This window comes from Gallinula chloropus (genome assembly GCF_964237585.1).
Source record: "Gallinula chloropus genome assembly, chromosome: 10".
In the NCBI taxonomy this organism is placed as follows: domain Eukaryota; kingdom Metazoa; phylum Chordata; class Aves; order Gruiformes; family Rallidae; genus Gallinula; species Gallinula chloropus.
Genome location: NC_140095.1, coordinates 6,380,611 through 6,400,811, shown reverse-complemented (window position 1 = coordinate 6,400,811; position 20,201 = coordinate 6,380,611). Strand labels below are relative to the sequence as shown.

At 42.1% G+C, this 20,201-nt stretch overlaps 1 protein-coding gene across 1 annotated transcript in view; it reads left to right on the top strand.

The window, feature by feature from the left end:
- Positions 1 to 20,201, top strand: part of SLIT3 (slit guidance ligand 3) — a gene marked incomplete at its 5' end in the record, with an annotated part of 502,705 nt that overhangs the window by 288,485 nt on the left and 194,019 nt on the right. Inside the window, 2 exons of the mRNA XM_084268563.1 lie at positions 14,492 to 14,563; positions 19,643 to 19,806. Coding sequence (XP_084124689.1) covers positions 14,492 to 14,563; positions 19,643 to 19,806 — 236 coding nt within the window. The remainder of the gene's footprint in view (positions 1 to 14,491; positions 14,564 to 19,642; positions 19,807 to 20,201) is intronic.

Sequence of the window (20,201 nt, the reverse complement as noted above, 5' to 3'; positions counted from 1 at the left end):
AAAGATGGATTTTTCCCCTCCTGGAGCATATGTAGTAGTCGAACGCCGAGCTCATTCTCCCTTCCTGCTCCCATTAGGTTGGAGAATTTTTTCCCTATAAGAATAGCCTGGAGCCATGCAGGCTGCAGAATTTACCAAGATAAGAGCAGTGCCAGGTTAGAATTATTAGTTTCATGAATCACTGACCAATATGTTTTTGAGGAAGCCCAGTTTTATGGCTTGTGTAGTATAAGCCCTTTATTGGTGCTGCAGTCTGCTCCGAGAGACTCCAAAGTCAGAAGTCCAGGAGAGAAAGAGATTTCTGGCAAACCTTCTCTCCCATGATATTAATTGTTTCATTTGCATGCTCTGCTCATCTTGTGACCTGCCCTCCCTCCCCTTTGACTAATATAGTTTCTTCGTCAGTAATATAAAAGATGTAGAACAAGCATTTTGACTGCTGAAAGTCAAATGAATGTGAACGACTTAATCCAGAGGACACTCCACTGTATATTTAATGCAGATGTGCAGCTCAACACCTTAACCAAGAGCTGAGCTGAAGAGTACTCTGGGAATCAAAGCCCCCACAGATAAAGTTGAAGTGATGACAGAGTTCTGAGAGAAAGGAACAAGTTTGAGGTGGATGAGTAGTCATTTTATGCCATAACTTGCAATTCATTGTTTGTATGACTCCCCAAAGCAGCCAGGTGACGATGCTACAGTAGCTGGTGCAATCCTATCAGAATTAGTAAGGTCTCTTTGGCCAGGAGAGGAGGCAGCATGACTCTGCGGCTCACAGTTCTGTGATACCACTAACAAATATACCAGCACATCCTCAGCCTTTCTGGGGGTCCAAAACTGCAGGTGAATGAGGGAACTCCTGCTCACTTAGGGGTTGCTTACCACCTGACTAAAAAAATAATGATTTCAAAACAAGTGATGGCTACCTTCTCTTCTTTCTGGGTGCAATTAAAGGTATTGTGTATGACTGTAGGGGTACAAATGTTTTTTCAGAGGGTGTGTTTGTCCCTCTGTTGTGCTGATAGAACAACGCAGACAAAGGCTCTGCGCTGTAGCCAGCCTCTATACAAGAGAGGACTCAAAAGCCTCGTTTCTCTGGAAAGAGGGTAAAATTGGCATGGGAGCTCTTTGCACCAGAATTCTTGGTCTGCCACTTCGAGCATTGTGTCTGATATTTAACCTTAAGCTGTAGCTGTTGGGATCAGGGTACCATGCATTTCTTATTGTTAGCATTATCCAGTCTTTGTAGCTGGGACACCAACATTCTATCTGAAGTAAAGTAAAAATCAAAACAGTAATATGGAGATAGCTTGCAAGTGAAGTTGGTAATTACATCTGCACCTGAAAATAATGCATAGGTAAAAGCTTCTTATGATCTAAAAATCAAGTGGTGTCATCTTTTCCTGCTGTTCACGAGATTATGCCTGCAATGTAAATATGTATGTGTAAGCCTGTGTGATGAAAAGGGCATGTATGTTATGGTTAAATCAGGGAAAATAATCTTTAGATCTTTAAAAAAGAAAACCACATGATTAGTGTAAAATAGACTTTGTGTATCCAATTTTGTGCTTAAGAAAAAGAAAATTTAAGAGCTGTGGTATGGAAGTATGAAACAGTTACACAGTAATGTGAAGCCAAATAATCACAATTTCTATGTTAATTTAGTTACCGTAAATGCAGCAATTTCATGTTAACTGGTTTGATACCTTGGAAGTAGAGTTACCTTTCTTAAGTTTCTGCTTTGGGGTGAAAACCTGAATGCCTTGTTTTAGTATGAACGAGTATTGATGGCCACGCTGAGGACTTCTGCCGATCCCTAGAAACAAATTTCACAATGCTGTACGGTCATCCAGAAACCGTGCCTGTGACATACTGTGCTGCTCTTGAGTATTTTCAGAGGTGCCTCAGAAAATAGCTTGGTCAGTTGAAAGAGCATCAAGTGGGGTGGCTACATAAACTCATCGAAGGAAACAAGGACAGTAGTGCCGTTAATTTTTAGAAATTGCTTGCATACCTCTTCATGGTACTAGGTGGTGTGGTTTGCTGTGGTTTGCAAGTGCCAGACTCTGGCTGAGATTGGTTTTTATTTGAGGACAAAATAGAAAAGAGCATTATGGAAGACAGGTTGATGGCAGGATGTGGGAGCACATACTGGCCAAGGTCTTTGTTCGACAGGTTGATGATTTAGATTTGCTTTTACATCTTTTGCCGTTAGAATCTCAGATTGTGTCTGTCACCAAAAGTGCGTTTTTGGGGAGAAGGGAGGGCGGGAAAGCAGATCTTCTTCATGGCTTTCAGCTTTGGACATGGCTACCGTGATCGATAAATTGCCGCAATGCAGCATCTCTGCGACGGTGCTTGAAGGCCCCTGAGAAGCCCTCGTTGGTGCAAAAGGCGGTTGCGGGCTGGGCGGGCTCTGGGGAGGGGGGTAGTCCACTCCGCGAGCACCCGAGCTTCTTACTGGCTCCTTGGGCAATTTCACTGATGTCTTAAAAGGGTTGGATCCATTTTATCTGCGAGACACCCCATCTCCCCATCCACAGCCAGGGCGTTAGAAACCAGGTGAGGCACTACAGCTGATACTTAGGCTGAAACAGGACAGACCATCCACAATGGCAGTTCTATTTTATTTCGCATGCATGCCGATATCACAGACAAACAGCCGCGTATGGAGAACAGTTGACTCCTTTTATTTAGCTACTTCTTGCTCTTGTAGAACATTCCTGACCAGATCACGAGTGCTTCGAACTTTTTTCTGTGTGTATTTTATTTTTCTCCATTTCACTCTGTGGACTGAAGGCAGATGAAACACTGTGAGTATTTGCTATTCAGATTGTTGCGGTTTCTTAGCTGTGTTGCATCCGTGTGCATGAATATAAGCGGGTAGTGCTGCTCCTCATGGGCAGGTGGTGTTTGGGAGAAATGTAAAAATTGGAAAGATAGGTGGTTTTAAACATATTGACCTTACTCTTGTGTGATGCACACAAGCACTGCCTAATGTATTATTAAAAGAAAAACTCAATGTTTAATTCCTGATGGAAAGCAGATCCCTTTCCAGCTTCACCAGGAAACATGTAATTGCCCTTGTCTAGGAACTACGTGTTGTCTTTGTTCTTTCAAAACATTTCTTTCCTCTATAAATGTAACTTTTCCTTAAAACTGTTCATACATGGATGTTTAAATTCACAGAATGTGCATATCACACGTTCCCTATTTCATCCACGCGGAATTATGTTATCCTTAATTTCTGGCATGTATGAATTGCAGGTAGGGGCATCGCGTACTGTTTGCATATGGAATTACTCCATGAATGTGGTCTGTGTCTCTTGTATCTTGGGGAGGTGCTTTTGGCAGTAAAGGTGAAGTTCCTTCTTTAAAAGATTTGCTTCTTTCCCTTCTGCTGTCAAAAGTAGAGAATTGCCTTTGCATTTCCATGCTGTACCGTGCCCATTGTCATGCTGCCGGAGATGGGAAAGATCTCTTTATGATTTCCCAGTGGGAATCATAATGGTCTTGGGAGCTGAGAGGCAGCTGAGGCACTCGCTCCTGAAACCAGGAGGAGCAAGGAGCACACTTTCACCTGCAGGACCTGGTAGGTCTGCCATTGGAGGGAAACAGGAACCTGGGGTTCTGGCAGCAGGCTCTCCATGGATGCCTCCTGAAAGGATTTTGTAAAACCTTTTGCACTGGCACCCAGACACTCAGGCTAGACTGCTGTTAGTGCCATGTCCCTTCAGTGTTGTATTTGTGCTCCCCAAGAGCTGTCTGCCAGAGATGTGGGGGTTTGGAGCTGGTGCCTCCTGTGGTCCCAGTGGTCAGCATGGGAGGAGCAGGACCCGCAGTCCCGCAGACAGTGCCGCATTGCGGCAGCTGATGAAGAGGTGGCAACAGGCTGGCGCAATGACTGTCCCAAAGAGATTGAATATTGTCACATCACCCCTTACAATGGGTGCAGAGGTGTAGTTTTGGTCGCTTTCTCTAGCTCTAAAAAGACAACTAATTTTTATCTGCAACTTGGAAGGACTTTTCCATCCCTGAGTGTGTTACATGGACAAGTATTAAAGGATGCATTATTTGGGTAGGGAAGCCTATCAAAATAGGGGCTTTGCCCACAAGGTTAGAATGTTAAGGTTGCAGTGTATTCAGAATGGGACAAATTAAAACATGGTTTTGAAGAATGTTACTGTTCCTTTTTAATCTGAATTTAATCAGTTTCTTTAGAATTTCTTTTGGTTGAGTGCTGTAAGGAAACTACAGCACTCAACTGACTGAATGCTGAAATCTTTTGCTTTGGAAATCTTCATCATTAAATGCCTTCAGCCCAAACTAAGGTCAAAAGTAGTTTTCTTCTTTCAAATCAGAGAATCAGGCTGTGTCAGTTGGAATTGGATTATGTTCATAAGACTGCTTTAGCTTCAGAAAGGACTGAACAGAAAAAGCAGTTCAGGTAGGAACCTGAGAAACCATTTTATTTTGCTGAAGTCCTGATGCATCAAACCTAAGGTTTATATGATCTGGCTCTGTATTGTTGATTCTTTTTCATCCTTTCCACAAATACTCTCTGGTAGGCTTTCAGACCTCTGCGCATGTTGAGAACCCAATCCAGTTTCCATTGATTTTGGCAGGTGTAGCTCAGAATCCATAAACTACAGTACCTGACATGCATGCAGGTGGGTAACACCAAGAGCTGTATTTAGTAAAAGAGATCTCTCTATAACCTAAAAACCCAGAAGTATTTAACAATTGCTTTATATGAAAGCAATATAATTCTATTATTAATATTATCATATTAATTAATTAATTGAAAAAGATATTTTTAAATTAATCTACAGAGCAAAATGTAGGTGAATTGAAGTTGGATACAATTATATTTTTGATTGCTGCAGGTCCTGTGAAAATCTGCACCTAAATAAATAGATTGCAGAGACCAGATTCACTCCTGGCTGAAATCAGCAACAGGATTAGCACTGACTTCACTGGACGTTGGTCTGGGTATTATGATAATTGGGCTTGTTCCCAGTGGTTCTACACAGTAATTTCAGCCATGGAAACTGGGTACCATAGCAAAACATCAATACCCCCCCGATGATGTAAAACCTTCAGTCAGTGTTTGCAGAAATGCTTTTTTTTTCCTCTGAGTCCAAATACTTACAGAAAATTATGGATGTAATTGGGACTTAGAGCCACAGCAGTCATTCCCAATGTAGTCAGCTGCAATTTGTGTAGCCTTTGGGCAAAGAATTGAAAAAATTTCTTGATTCAAGAGCACGTAAAGGCAGCATTTCCCGTGCCATCTTTGAGTTTAGAAAAAGAACTCATTGGAGAATTCTTAATTTAAAATAAAGCAGTGGCAGAATAATTTCAGCCTCCGTTCTTTTGTCTGCACCAATGCTTTTATAGCTAAAATTTCTATTCAAATTGAATTTGTATTTTCTGCCTATAATTCAAATGCCATGTAAAAGATTGAAAAGCTGATTGAAATTTTGCTAAAATAAAGCTTTTTCAACTCTCACTGGGCATAGGCATTAGAAAGAATTGGGGGATGCAACTGGTACCTGTATTTTGTGTAGCTAATAGAGGTGATTTCCTTGGTATGACTTCCCATGGATAGAAAGAGCGGCTTCTTTAAGGGGACGTGGTAAAACGCTTCATGTGAGACCATGAGAGCGGCATTCTTGACTTAACAACTAACAGAGCCCACATCCTAAATGAACTGTGTACCCTTATTCTCTGTGTAACCTTTTTTATGTTTTATTTTACCTTAACTTGCTTTAACCTTTTTTGTTCCATTTTATTCTGTTTTTCTGCTTTATCTTGTTTTAACAGATTTTACTTATTTGTGTGTTGGTGTAAGTAAGAAAATTCAGGCATAATGATACATGTGTGCACATGTCCATGCAGGCCTAAAGGTAATACAGGAAAGGTTTCAGCATCAGTCACCGCTGGAATCCTTTATTTTTCTCCCACTTGTATACAAATGACAGTACAATCTTTGATTCCACAGATGCATACAATTGTTTTCTGGCCTCTTTTACCCATTTGCACTGATTCCTAGCCCCAATCTCTGTACCCAGATAGCTTGCCCAAGCGTTCTCTTAGCTGTAGGTCCTGTCTTTCCCTCTCCTCCACTCCTAGCCTCAGCTCCCGCCCTCGCCAGGCCCAGGGACTCCAGCCAAGGCACAGCCAGTCCCTAGGGATGGTTAATGCAGCAATTATAGCACTTTGGTTAATATGCCCTAAAGTTATCACTGTAGGCAAATGTGATCGCCCTGCTTCTTGCCAGGTGACAAAACAGGCATTTTAAACAAAGAATTTGTTATTATAATAATCCAGTTTCCCCAAAGCCTAATGTTTTTGAAAATAATCTTACTCCTTCAAGGGAAAAAAAAAGAATCTGCCATAAACATCTGGCCTTTATAATAAGCTTAAATAGTTAAAATCTGACAGTTATATGCAAATTAAAATCAGCCACAGAATGGGAAGAATCAGGCAATTGTAGCAGTAAACAGTGCTGGCAATTTTGTGCATAATTCCATACTAAGGTTATTTTATTTTATTTGTTCATACATTTCTAAAAGGAACATTTTCTTTCTTCTGAACCCTTGAGACTAGTCGTATTTCTGATGTCAGCTTCCCAAGTTAACAATGCCACAGCCTCTTGCAGTGCTCGGGTGAGAACATTCGTGAACACATTGGCGAAAGGCTGATACTGGAACAAACCCCACGGCCTGGCAGCTAGTTGTTTTTATTTATTTCAGAAGATTTTATATGTCACCTGGAGACTGTTTAGAAGATTATTTGCCTGGGTTAACATTGGGTTTCAAAATAGCATTTACATAGTCCCAACTCATTTTAGATTTGGGTACAAATATTGAGACAAAACCCCAGCTGTTAGTGCTTTTACTTCTAATTTGAGGTGTCAGATCGGAGCTGTGCTGCTCCATGTCAGCGGATAAGGCGCCTTGTGAGATCAGTATGTTTTCTAACAGTTCAGAGTAAAGGATTAATCAGTGCAGCATCATTTGTTTTCATTACGTGCCCATGTGGTAGTTACAGGCTTTACCTTAATCTGTGGGGAGATCAAGGGATTGAGTACAAGAGGCACTGAGGACTCACCGAAACTCCAAAGAGGTCCAGTTGAGTTTTGGACCTTGATTGATGAGCATATCTTGCATCCCTTGAAAGGTGAGGGTGAGGATCATGCTCAGAGCTGAGGATGGAGTACCCAAGCCGCTTTGCTGCTTCGTCAGAGGCCACGGAAAGCACTAAATATTTAATTTAATGCAAATTCCTTCTGACCTTTGTGAAAAATAGCTCTGCCTTGCAACTATTGAAAATATAGCTCCTTTTACCCTACAGTCTCAAAGTTAATTACAAACATTAATTATGGCAATGTATAAAATTCAAGTCTTGGTTTTAGTACTAAAAATAGATTTAGATTCACTTTCATGAGTTGGTGGAATGTCCCTGCCATTAGTTACATTAGGTGGTACTTAGGGGCTGGGAGGGGTCTGAAGTTGTCATCTCTGTTCCCACCCTATGACAGGACCATCCAATCCGTTCCTGACAGGGATTTGTTTAGTGTTATGACAGGTTTCCGCTGCTGCTGGCTGCACACTCTGCAGCAGCTCCTTGCTGTAATTTTCCTGTTCTTATTGCAAGAAACATTTCCCCTGCAGCTAATCAAAATTCCCCTTTCTGAAATTTAAACCTGTTCCTGCTTTGCTTAACCCCTGTCGAATACAAGGAAGAGAGAACTTCTTTTCCCTTTGCAATGACAATTTCTGTAGTTGGAGAGAGGCCTGAGAAGCAGTCTGCTACCATAGAAGTCGAAGGTTCTGTCACTGTGAGTGGTCAGTTAATGCAGTCACCCAAGTGCATGTTTCATCTCAACATTTCAGACAGACCCCAGGATCCTCCCCTTTATGTGCATACATACTGATGGAGATGTCTGATCTTGCAGGTGTTCAACAGTTTCAGTCCACGTGTACGCTGTGAAAAAGATTCCTTCATATAATTTTATTTACCAGCACTCTGTTTCTGGCCCCCTGCCCAAACCTTTGGGGTCTTGGAGTTGTCTTTCTGTCACGTCCGGGGCTGGACTGCTGTGTCCCCTTCTGAGCTCTGCTGGCAGCTTGGGGTGAGCTGCTCAGTCTTTATGTTGGCATCAGTTTACCCGCTTCTGAACAGAAGTAGCATATCAAGGAAACTATTTACATCAGAGGCTTCATTATGCTCGGAGCTGCCTTGGTTAAGTCTTAATAAATTTTCCAGTCTCATTTACTGGATGTATAGTTGCACTGGGGATAGGAAGCCTGGAATCTGCGGCAGTTGTGGGAGAAGCAGTAATGGGGGAGTATGACAGTAATTCACTCTGGGGACTGTTACAAGCCTGCAGATGCACCATTTGTAGCTCTCTGTTGCATGCGCACAGATAATAATCTTGCATTAGGCCCAATTACATGGTGTTATGGACACACAACACACGGATTACATACACAGCCGACGAGCGGCCTGTGACAGAGGAGGGGTGTAATTGAAGGAGACAGAAGGAAATGTTAGACTTGTTAGCGCTACCAGTGCTGCAGCGCCTGAGACGGCTGCTCCCCCCCCAGCCTTCCCCATTTGCCTTTTTGCTCTGTTTCCAAGTCTTGCTTTCAAAATCGAGCTGTATCACAGAATGAGGTAGCTCAGCACCTTGCTCCTTCCACTGTGTATTTCGAGAGTTTTGCACAGAAAAAGGAAATGAACATCAGTGTTTAACTCCAGGTGAAGCCCACAGACACATAGAAGTATGTGCTGCCTGAGGAGGATGGTGGTTTGCAGGATTCCTGCTATCCTGTGTATAGAATTGTCTGTGTCAGAAGCCTGTAAAGAATCTCCAGTACCCAAACAGCATTCAAACCTAGAAATGTAACAAATGAGCTGGTGTCTTTTCAGATCTCTTTCTCCCTCCACCTTTCAGTAAATGTGCCTGAATATTTCCTTCTAACTGAGAATTTTGCAAATGCTACAGCATCCCGTGGTCAGCCAAATGTGACACAGAAGCAGCCTGGCATACATCAGAAACCTGACTGGCCAGTGGAGCAGACCTCTGGTAACATGGTAGATGCTTATTAAGGCTTGGGGAAAAGTGTTAATCAAAAATCTAATCTACCATATAATTTCTCAATTTGATTAGCTCTTTGTGCTAATCAGCTGCAGAAATGGAATGTGAAAGAAAATCAATCTCTGTTACCATCAAAAAACAAAGGATGTCTTCAGCGTGTGACGAGCTCACCCCTTCCCCTTTCATTTTAATCCATTCAAATTGTAAACAAGAAGGAAGCATCACTGTGGATGTAGTACTGATGCACAGCTACTAACCTGTGTGCATTATGGAAATGCCGTGTACTCAGATAAAAGGACATTTGTGTGGTGGTCTTTCCTTTGCCAGTGATAAAACAGGATACCATAACTTTTTTTTTAAGCCAGGAGGTAGCAGGTGGTAACTGTCATCAAACAGGGTTACGTGTTGAAGAAAAAAACCCAACCCTCCTATGGATTTACCACATGAAATACGACTGGGAAACATTAAGGCAGTTACTGCTTTACAGTGTACTTCCTGAAGTACTAATTGAAGAAATGCAATAGTTAATGCTTAGGTAGTTCTGTTGCTTAACTTTTTCTGGCATTGTTACCAAAAGAGCCTTTTCCTTCATGTCTAGTGCTTTACTGGAACAGAGTGGGTAGATAGGTTGTAATGGAAGTCTTGTTATTTCAGATTAATAAGTCACCAGACATTCTAATGTTCATCGTATGCTTTTAATTATATAATTACTTGAATTCCAAGTAAGAAAAGCAAAATCTTTGTGTACTCTGTATTTTACAGAATTCAGAGTGTTTGACTGTTGATTTGACAGCCTGGGATTTCTGCTCTCTGCATGAGTCTGAGAAACATGAAGGGGTGCTTAGTTCCTGAGTTTTTAAAATAAAATACTTGCATTATTAGTAAGGTGCAAAATTTAAATCCCTTCCTTTATTTTTTTCCCCCAAAAAAGTATCTTCTGTGAAAGTTGTGTGATTTTTCTTTTTTTTTCTAATGTATAATTTTTAGAGTATAATTTTTTTTCTGGCTCTTCTTCAGTCTTAAATGCCTGTATTCCTATTCAAGAGGATGGAGAAAACGGAAAAGAATACTGCATAAATATTATTTTAAAAAAACACACATGACGGTAATTTCTGCAGGTTAATGATATTAATGTAATTACATTGAGTCTGGAATTAACAGCTCTCCGTCAGGGAACTACAACAGTGGTGTACATGAATTTGGAGCAAGCTGGAATAGACCAGGAATGCGACTGCATGTAGTTAAATTTGAACAAGGGGTTTGAAGAAGGAGATAGGTAATTGTTTTCGAATCGTGACAGGATTGCAGACTGAGCATTCTTTCCTTTCAAAAAAAAAAAAATATGTGATTAGTAGGAGCTATAAATCAGCTTTATTCTTCAGGAGGAATGATGCAGCTCCATGCGTGCCTCTAACCAGTTTGGGCAACTGGCAGAGGAGTGAGTTAGTGGAGCAGTTCCTCTGGGGTTGTAAATTGAAGTCAATGGGACTATGACAGTTCATACCGGTGGAGGATGTACCACCTCGAAGATTGCTGATCCCACGTTCTGCATCTTCCAAGTAGTCCTTGGAGGATCCTTAGGACTGCTGCAGTCTGCTTCTGCTTAGCTGGCAAAATCTGACAAGGATCATGGCCCAAGGTGGGAAGTTTCCTGGCATAAATAATATTGTCTGTAACCTCAGTTTCCTGATTCAGCAGTTTGGATGCGAGTAGTTTACAGGGAGAGGACTTCTAAATGAGAGGACAGTGCTTTTTCAAGGGACGAGGGTATATTGGGCTCTGGAAGATGGAGATGGCATAAGGCTGGGAAAAAACTAGCAGAATTCAAGTTTCCCCATATGATGTTGGAGGAGTCAGAAGATTCTTAATTGGATCAAAATGAGACCGGGGCCTTGAAGCAGCTGGCAGTTGACTGGAGCACGTTTATTTTTGCCCTTCACATGTTAAAATGCAGCTGTGTTGTGTGCTTACCCCTGTCAGGACATGCACTCCTAGGAATCATTGCTGGGAAGGCTTCACGTCCATGACAGAAAGCTTTGCAAACGCCTCTAGAGCACACCTCTACCTGAAAACATCCCCACTAGAAAGGCAAAGAGCTCTTACTGCACGGGAGCTGTGTGCTCTGCACAGCCAGAGCAGCAGGGTTAAACTCCCGCGGCTACGACCAGGCTGTAACGCAGCCCATTCGCTGTCAGTTAGTGCCCTTTGCAGTGTTTGGCCTTATTTGTCCTGAAATAATTGCTGTTATCATAGATGTTTTATTGCCTTCATTATGGTTAACATTTAAATATCAATGAAATAGCCATGCTAGTAAGTCATCTGTACAATGGCTATCCACTAGAGTTATCCCTGAAATTTGTGTTTAAGGAATATATTAATTCAGCACTGACTTAGGGTTCTTAGGATGAATATACATTCGTTGGTGAATTATTGGAAACCTTCATTTATTAGGGGCAAAACCTGAGCCCCTCATCTGATATAGTGTGAGTGGAAATACTGCATGAACAGAATAATGCTTTCTCTGTTAAACAGAAATATTTTAAGAAATTCAAAAATATTTTTCAATCATCAAACCAGACAGGGAAGGCTGACCTTTCTGCATCCAGATGAAGAATTGCTCGGGGAGATGGGGATGTGTTCTCTACCCTCAGCACAGGAGGAAGCTCGCTGTCACGTCCTGTTCTGCCTAAATCTAATCCCCATCCTTTTGAAATCAATAGGAAGTCTTCCTTGAATTCCTGTGGTTTCTGTTGACTCCCATAGCGCCACGTGTGACCTATTCAGCCATCAGCTATGTATATGATTTTTGTGAGCTGACTTTACATGTGGCTTTTATTTGTAAACGTATTCCTAAAATCTTCCAAGCAAGTGCATAGCTCATTTTCATATAACAAGCAACTGAGGCAGAGAGTGAAGTGTATTTTCATGTTCACAGAAAAAATGTGGTGATGCAATTAGAAATTCCATTTGTGACCTCTGTTTGCACTTCCCAACACATATGTGCAAATGCAACTAGCAAATACCAATATTCAGGGCTGGGGTTGTTGATGTCTGTATGTGTGCACCCTTAGAAGAGGTTTTGTTTGCTTTCTGAAATTGCTGTGCATGTTTATGTACATGCTTATGCTGGCTGTCCACAAAAGGCTTTGGTTTGCATCATGGGCTAAATAAAGCAATGAAGCAGTAGCAATTATATGACAAAGAGGTTTATCTGTGCCGTATGAACTGCCACAGTGGGACATTTGTGTTGTCATCAGGACATTAGCAGGAATTCCAAGGTGGAGCTCTTCAGCCCTACAGGTCGTGTCTCATATTCGCTTCTAGAGCTGAAGCAGTGGCATGTAGGCTGGTGATGCCCAGCTGATGAACTGACATGGCTGATAGCTGTAAGAGCTTGCTTTCAGGTTGACTTCCAAAGTTGTCAGTTGATGATTACTGGATTTGATGACAATCCAGTACATTGAATAGAACACAATAGACTGTGTTTGGGGAATTGAATATCAAACCTGTAGCTCTGTATACCCATTGATCCCAGTACTAGCTGTGTTTCTTGTCCAATTTTTGGTATCATCAGGTTTTCCAGAGGATCTGGCATGGTACTATATATTCTACTCTAAGCCATGATGAACTGAGGCCTACAGCTCGTGTCCGCCTGGTGTGCGAACGTGTGTGACTTGACTGACAGAGATCTCTGGGAACAGATTTCACACGCAGGCTCCAGATTTCCCAAACTTTGTTTTTACTCACATAACTCGCTCTCCTCGTGCATTTGGAAAGGATGGGGATTTGCTGTGCTGGTGCAGTTTGCTGTTGTGGGTATGTCAGCCCCCAGGCTGGCTGCAGATCAATAGTGCGTCCATCTGGTGCAGCGCTGTGCTGAAATACAGCCGTGATCCCGGCACCAGTGTGAGCTTGTTCTGTCCTGCCGGGCTGCAGCACAGCAGCAGCACAAACCCACTGCTGCTGGTGTCAGAGACGGCTCACACGCCTCTCCTGAGCGTGCCTGCGCATAGCGGTGCTGCTTGTCAGCCTCCTGGCTTTGCCAGCGTGCCTGTCGGTCTTCCTGTGTACCAGGAAAACAGTCTTAATAGGGTATAATCTAATTTAGCTTTAATCTGCTGATGTTGTGGATGATGATTTTGCCAAGGGACTTCTAGGCAGAATTGTAAAAATGTTTTAAAATTGGCACATGACCAAGAGGGCTCGTTAACGTCTGTAAATGTCTTCAAGAGCTTTTGATTAGATGTCCTATGTAAATACAGAACGTTGGAACAACTAAATAGTTCAGGGAAAAACGTAATGTGCGTTTAGGTTGCTTCAGCAGGTATTTTCTTCAGCACATCCACAAACACACAAATGCGCTGCCTCCTGCCAGTGCTGCTGTGGAGTGCCGTGGGCCTCACACGAGGCTGAGGCAGCTCCGCGCTGCAGTGCTAAGGACACCTCGCCTTCCAAACAGGCAGCTGTGGCAGGGCCAGCCACACTGGGACACAGAGTCATCACCAGCCCTGTCAATTCTCATGACAAACTGGGCTATGGTACTTGCAGGTTTGGTGTGCTTGGAACACGGCAATTACGCCCTGTTGGAGTGTTTGCCATTTCCTGTGCCATCTTGATAAACTTTATAGCTTCTAATTTGCTAGAGAGTCATTGATATAATTAGGAGCAACATAAATGGGAGCAGCACATTCAGCTGATGATAACGTGCCAGTTCATTTTTCATAAGAAGCACTATGAGGTCCCTACCAGCAGCTGAGGTCATTTTCTCTTTAAGCTCTCCTTTGATAGAGCAGCAGAAATCCTGCACACCTGGGTCGTGACCTGCTTTATTACAGCCCTTCCACTACCCATGTATTTTTTCGTAAGGAAACCAAAGGAAGGGTCCCTGTCCAGCCATGTGTTTTCAAAAGGCAGCCTGAGCTGTCTGTCTGCGTAAGCTGGCTGCCTTAACAAGCCTGTGAGAGTCAATAGCTCTCTTTTTGTGTGAGCGGGAGGGCTTTGAGTGCGAAGCTTTCCTACTGCAGCGGGGGAGCTGGAAGTTCCTCTGCTCAAGTTGCACCAGGTTTTCAGGCATAGTTGGGGCTTAACCAGAAAGTCTGGACCTGTTCTAATAGTCGATAAAAACTCATCTCCTGTACCCCTTGATACTCGAACATGGTAAATAACCTTCATCTGTTTTTAGGCAGCTGTTGGTTGCTTTGCCCTAACAGTATCTTTCACTTGTCGCAGATCGTCTGAGGTGTCGGTCAGCATGTCAGTGTGTCTTACTGCTTGCAGCCTGGCAGATTTATTACCAGGAGCTTTAGCGGTGTTTCTGTAAATAGTGTGTTGGTGAAGACATGTAAATAATTGAGCAACTATTCTCTTTTTTTCTCTTAACAGCACTCTCAACAATAACAACATCACCCGCATTCCTGTCACCAGTTTCAATCACATGCCAAAGATCAGGACCCTGTGAGTAATATACTTTTAAAGTATGCAAAAAAGATGGTGTAAGCCAACTTTGTTGTCTTGTGATAATCTTATTTAAGTCTGTTTCCTGTACTCTGATGTAGAAGGTCAGTGAAGAAGCCTGACACTGTGAGGGTGGTGGTGAGAGCAGCCTTGGGCTCCTCAGCTTCCTCTGCAGGATGGGGCACAAGCCCCCCGGATGGGGACCCATAGCCAGGGTGTGGGCTGGGACAGGGCTAGAGACCCGCAGGGCTGAGACATCACTGGGACAGGGCTGGAGACCCGCAGCTCTGTGGCATCACTGGGACAGGGCTGGAGACCCGCAGGGCTGTGGCTTCACTGGGACAGGATCAAGAGCCCCTGGCTGGGCTGGGGTCCTGGGCAAGGCTAGGAAGTCAGGCAGGGTTGTGAGGGTTGCTGGTGCCCTCGGGGCCCTGGCAGTGAGTTCCCTGGATCTATCCAGGGTTAAGTGAGATCCAGGTTTGACTTGGAGTTGACTGGGAACTGAAACTGGTATTTTTTTTCTACGGGAAAATCTGTAACATGAAAACATGTTCCAAGCTGGAATACCATCAACATGCAGAAACCTGCTGGGATGGCTCAAATTATTTAATTTTGTTAATATCCTGTGTTTAAATTCTATTTCTTCATTTCGAATTCTGAATACTAATTTATAAAAAAATAAATGCTTTTTAGAACTTGAAAAAAGCTTCTCTTTCAGACACTTTCTGAAACAAAATGTCACTCATTCTGATGCATTTTTTTATAAAAGGCTTCTTTTACATTAAATCCATTTTTTGTTGCCAGAACCATCCCACTAGCAAAGCTCTGATCAGCTTTAATAGACCAATATACAAAGATTGTAAAATTAGGCTGTGTGCATCTGTATAATTTAGCCATAGCCTACCAAAACCATTTTCTCTAAAAAGAAATATTCCTTTAAATTCCTTTGGGGAGTACACAACTTAAGGAAAAGTCATGTTTAAGCAAAGTCTCTGTTTTTTATTCCAAAAATCTTGAACTCAACCAAGATGCATTTAATCCTAAAAGGAAAGAAAGGGAAATAGTAGCTGCCCTGAAAATTTTCCATTCCATGACAGGCATTGAAAAAACGAAATGCATCAGGGATACTACAGATGTACATGTAAAATAATATTAAATAAGTTTACAGAACTAAAGAAAAATGGCTCTATGTCAATCTATGTAAGCATAGCCTCTGATTTAAATTCACATTCTCCCTCACAGATCTTAATGTAAGTAATTAAATGGAAATTAGATGTTTGTGTTTTAGAAGAGAATGGATAAAGAAGATAAAGGTAGGGTTAAGGTTCCTGGAGCTTTGCCTGTTCTCATCCAGTCACAGTGGTCCAGAAAATTTGCCTGGCTTCTTCAGATTAGTCAGTCTTGTCTGTTACCAGAGCTCAATGCCTTCTGCCATTTTCCTTTTAGTTTAATTTCGGAGATGGCTTTGTATATAGCTCCCCGGAGACTCACCCTGACTAATCCCCCTCTGCTGTAATTAAGGAAAAAAATAAAAAAGGAAAAAAAGGGGGGGGGGAAGGAAGTCATAAATAGGATTTATAAAGGGAAGCTTTTATATTGAATCCTGAGAGCCACTTTTTACAGAACATGAATGCTGACCCACTCTAAAAGGATTTGCTGGAAATTTAATTTAGGGTCTATGGCTAAAAGGGCACCTTTGCAAACTTGCATTCGTATTCATTCACCTCCTGTTCTGTAAAGGTAGTTTCATCAGTATCAAGTGGCATGTTTCAGTCCCCAAAGGCTGCCAAATATCACAGAGTACCCTTCTGAGCAGTTCAATACAGGGATTAAAAAATCCTCCATAGACAGGTGGAAATGCAGTAAAATGGTTTAGTTTTCTATGTTTCCTCCCATCTGTTTCAACAGAGGCAGACAAATCATCAAAATAGCAATTAATGTAAGATAAATACAGGAATCAAGCAGCATATTGTAATTTCTTCTGCTGTTCCTTCCTACTAAAATTTCTTCCTCTGTCCCCAAGTGCTCTTAGTGCTTTTCAAAATTAATGCTTTATTAATTATATTTATTAATAAAATCAGTTTGCACAGCTACGTATCACTCAGTCTTTTGTGAGTATCTTCCTTTCAGAATGTAGGCTAATGCTGCTTTGATTTAACCCCGTTTGTGTAAATGGATAGTGACACCCTCACAACTGGCATACACCCGAGCACATGTGAAACTGATAGTTTTGGTTCATGTATGTAAAATATTTATATAAAGATATTTTATTGGGAGAAATGTTAATGCTCTGGCCGGTTTCCTGAGCTTTATTTCACTTGATAACCTGGTTTTCCTGCGTTAATATACAATCTCTAGGAACAGTTCCCATGAAAGGAGCAAGCTGCAGATTCAGTCCAAATGGATTACAAATGTTCATGGCAGTTTGGTGACTCTTCCAGCTTTTTAAAAAATTATCAGCAGTTTGGGCACCTTCTCAAACAGCTTCACACCTTGCTGGGCTTTTTTTTTAGCAGCTCCCATAAGGAATCTCTGGTCTGAATGTTATTTGAGTAGGGACAAGCCATTTTTGCCACTCAGCAGAGGCCCAGCACAGTGTGGATAGTCTTTTCCCTCCTTTATGCCTCCCTTACACACAGATGAGATCCGTGAGCAAGACATTGGGGCTGTTGGTGTCGCAGCTCTACCTGCTCTGCCAGTTCTGGGGATAAGTTGTTTTTCCTTCGTGGCTCTCAAAACAGTCTGCTCATGTAAGAGGAAAAGAGAAAGGAAAATAAAAAGCATATTCAACTTGAACATGAAGTCTCAGGGAAAAGAAAAAAGATTAGAAGTGTGATTAAAGTTTTGAAGTACTAGCAGAATTCTTTTAAGAAATAAGTGCTGGCTTTAAGATAACTGGCTTTTATTTAAGTGTCTTTTCTTTTGCTGTTTCATTGATCTTCTAGCCTTGATTGGAAGTGACAGGAATTAGTTTTTATTGATCTGCTTTGCTTTGCTTGAAACACCTTTATTTATGTTAAAGCATGTTCCCCCATACCTATTTGCTTAATGGTAAATGTCCTCTTGTCACTGCGTGTGTGAGTGACTGCCAGGATAGGTCAGTGCATCATTTCCTTTATTTTTTTTATTTAAGGTTACACTGAATACTTACCAAATCCCTTCAGTGCTTTTCATGTCCACCACCAGGGAATTGGTGTATTATACTTTTGAAGTACTCCGAAAAGGCTTTTTGTGGCTGTATTCATCAATATAATTATAAAAAATACATGCTAATGAGCTGTTTTGTTAAGTTTGATAGGCTCTCTAAATAAATGGTCACCTCTCAGAAGGAAACCATGGATTATCTGCACAAAAATTCTGAACAAATGACAAGGTAGGGCTCTCTTGGGGCAAGCGAGGTGGCAGAGAGGTGAAGATTCACATTCCTAGAATGGGAAAACCCAGAAACCAGCTATACAAATGTAATGAGGAAAAAAAACCCCATTCTTGGAGCTGGAAAACTTCCCATTTTGTGAAGTTGCAGTGTTATCACTCCTGCCTGCCTACATCCATATGGGAGATGCAGGGATGGCATGGGATGAGCTCCCTTTCAGATGAAAAGATGCCGCTGAATATCGCTGTTGGCCGCTGTGGTGGGAAGGGCGAGCGAGGATTGAATGAAAGGGTAACCTGCTTAAGTTAGAATGAAGTCTTCCTCAGGGCCATTTCTGGAGAGATGATACTCGTTGCCTTGTCTTTGTAATTGTATTTTTCTTTCAATCAACATATTAATGGTTCATAATAACAAAACATCCTACTAGAAATCCAGCTTACTGCAGTGTCAGGTAAATAGCTTCCTAATCCCTAAAACCAAGGTCTCCTGACCATCCTTCTGAAACAGTTACATTTTGCAGAGCTCCCTGGAGACTGCCGTCTTCCAGCACTACAGGATAAGCTCTCTGTTCCAGATTTGTGGTCTTTTACTGCGCCTGCCCACCCCAGGCATAGGAGTCTGGGGACTGTCAGCCTGGGCGCCACCGCTGACCTGCTCTGCTGCTGTGCGATACAGAGATCTCACAGATAGACAGTTAATTTCTTTGGTGGATGGACAAGGCTAAATCCTGTGCACACCAATTTTGTGGGGGTTTTTTAATGTAATGTCTGTAATATTAGTGAATAATGCTTTGTCTAACCATTTCTGACAGGATTTTCAATCTGTTTTATCATTTCAGCTTTGGTATAGCACTGCAAATGTATGACTCATTACAGGGAATGAAATAATTAATGTCCTGGGCTTTTTGTTTTGACCTAAAATTTGGTAGCTATTAAAATTACCAGATTCACTCCCTAAACGCACCATAATTTTGCAGACTTCCCCCCACAATGTGATAATGCTTTTCAAGGCTCTAGTGCCAGGCATGAAGCAGGCTGGGAAGAGAGCTCTGTGGCTATATCTTCTGCTACACAGAACAGCCCCAGCACTGCTGTGTGGCGTGACTCTGTTGTGGTCCCCTTCTTCAGCATGAGCTGAAAAATCCTGCCTAGAACCTGTGCATTTGTGTTATATTGCCACAGTAAAAAGTGCATTGGTGAGTTTGTGCAGGCAGCAAGGTATGAAAATCTTCTGGTATGTGGGGTCTGTCTCTCTCTCTGTCCCTCTCTCTCTGTCCAAAGGAGAGACAAGAGGGAAGGATCAGCTATCATCCCATGTTTCAGCCTGGTTCTCATGCTTACACAAGCCTTCCTTGGAATTCACTCAAAGATATCAGATCCATGTAGTTATTTCTGATATGAAATGTTAACTTGGATGAATCTTAAATTCTTCGTGCTCTTTTCTCTAGAATTGCCAGCTCATGTTTTACCTGTAGCCAGGTAATTCCTTAGCTTCGTTCTCCCAAGACATTGTAAATAACATCACTGATTTACATGTCTGTCTCAGAAGGCAGACAGTTGAGATCTGACCCAGCTGTAAGCAGCAACTTGCAATGATCCTACCGACACTGCAGTGAGGAGCCATGCTGACTTGCACTTGATCGCTCTGGTTTCTGTCTTCTGTTTAAAAAGCTGCTGATAATTTCAGGGTTGTTCTGTGTTTTGTAGGCGGCTTCACTCCAACTTCCTGCACTGCGACTGCCACCTGGCTTGGCTGTCGGACTGGCTGCGGCAGAGGCGCACCATCGGGCAGTTCACCTTCTGCTTGGCACCTGTAAACCTGCGGGGTTTTCTCGTGGCAGAGGTTCAGAAGAAGGACTTTGTCTGCTCTGGTAATGATGCCAATTACTCATTTACCCACCAACTGATGGTTTTGTATTGATACTCACATACAAACAGCGAGTGGAAATCATTGTCTTGTGTTTGAATGCTGTTCTGTAGCAGTCCTGTTTGTTTTTATCACTGCTGAACTGTTTGGGAGTAGACCAAATGGTTATTTTTTCAGGTTTATAAGAATTATTGTTTTCCAGTCAATCGTTCAGTTCTCAAATTTTGTCTACTTTAGCATTGGCAATGATCTTAACATGAGAAATCATTAAAGTGTAGGTAATTTGTTATTTCTCAAGGGAAGAGCTCTATAGCGGACTGGAGTACGAAAGAAGTGAAATAGAAAATGCCAGTTTGAGGCTGTTGATAAATTATTGGACTGTAGAACAAGAGGAGCAGA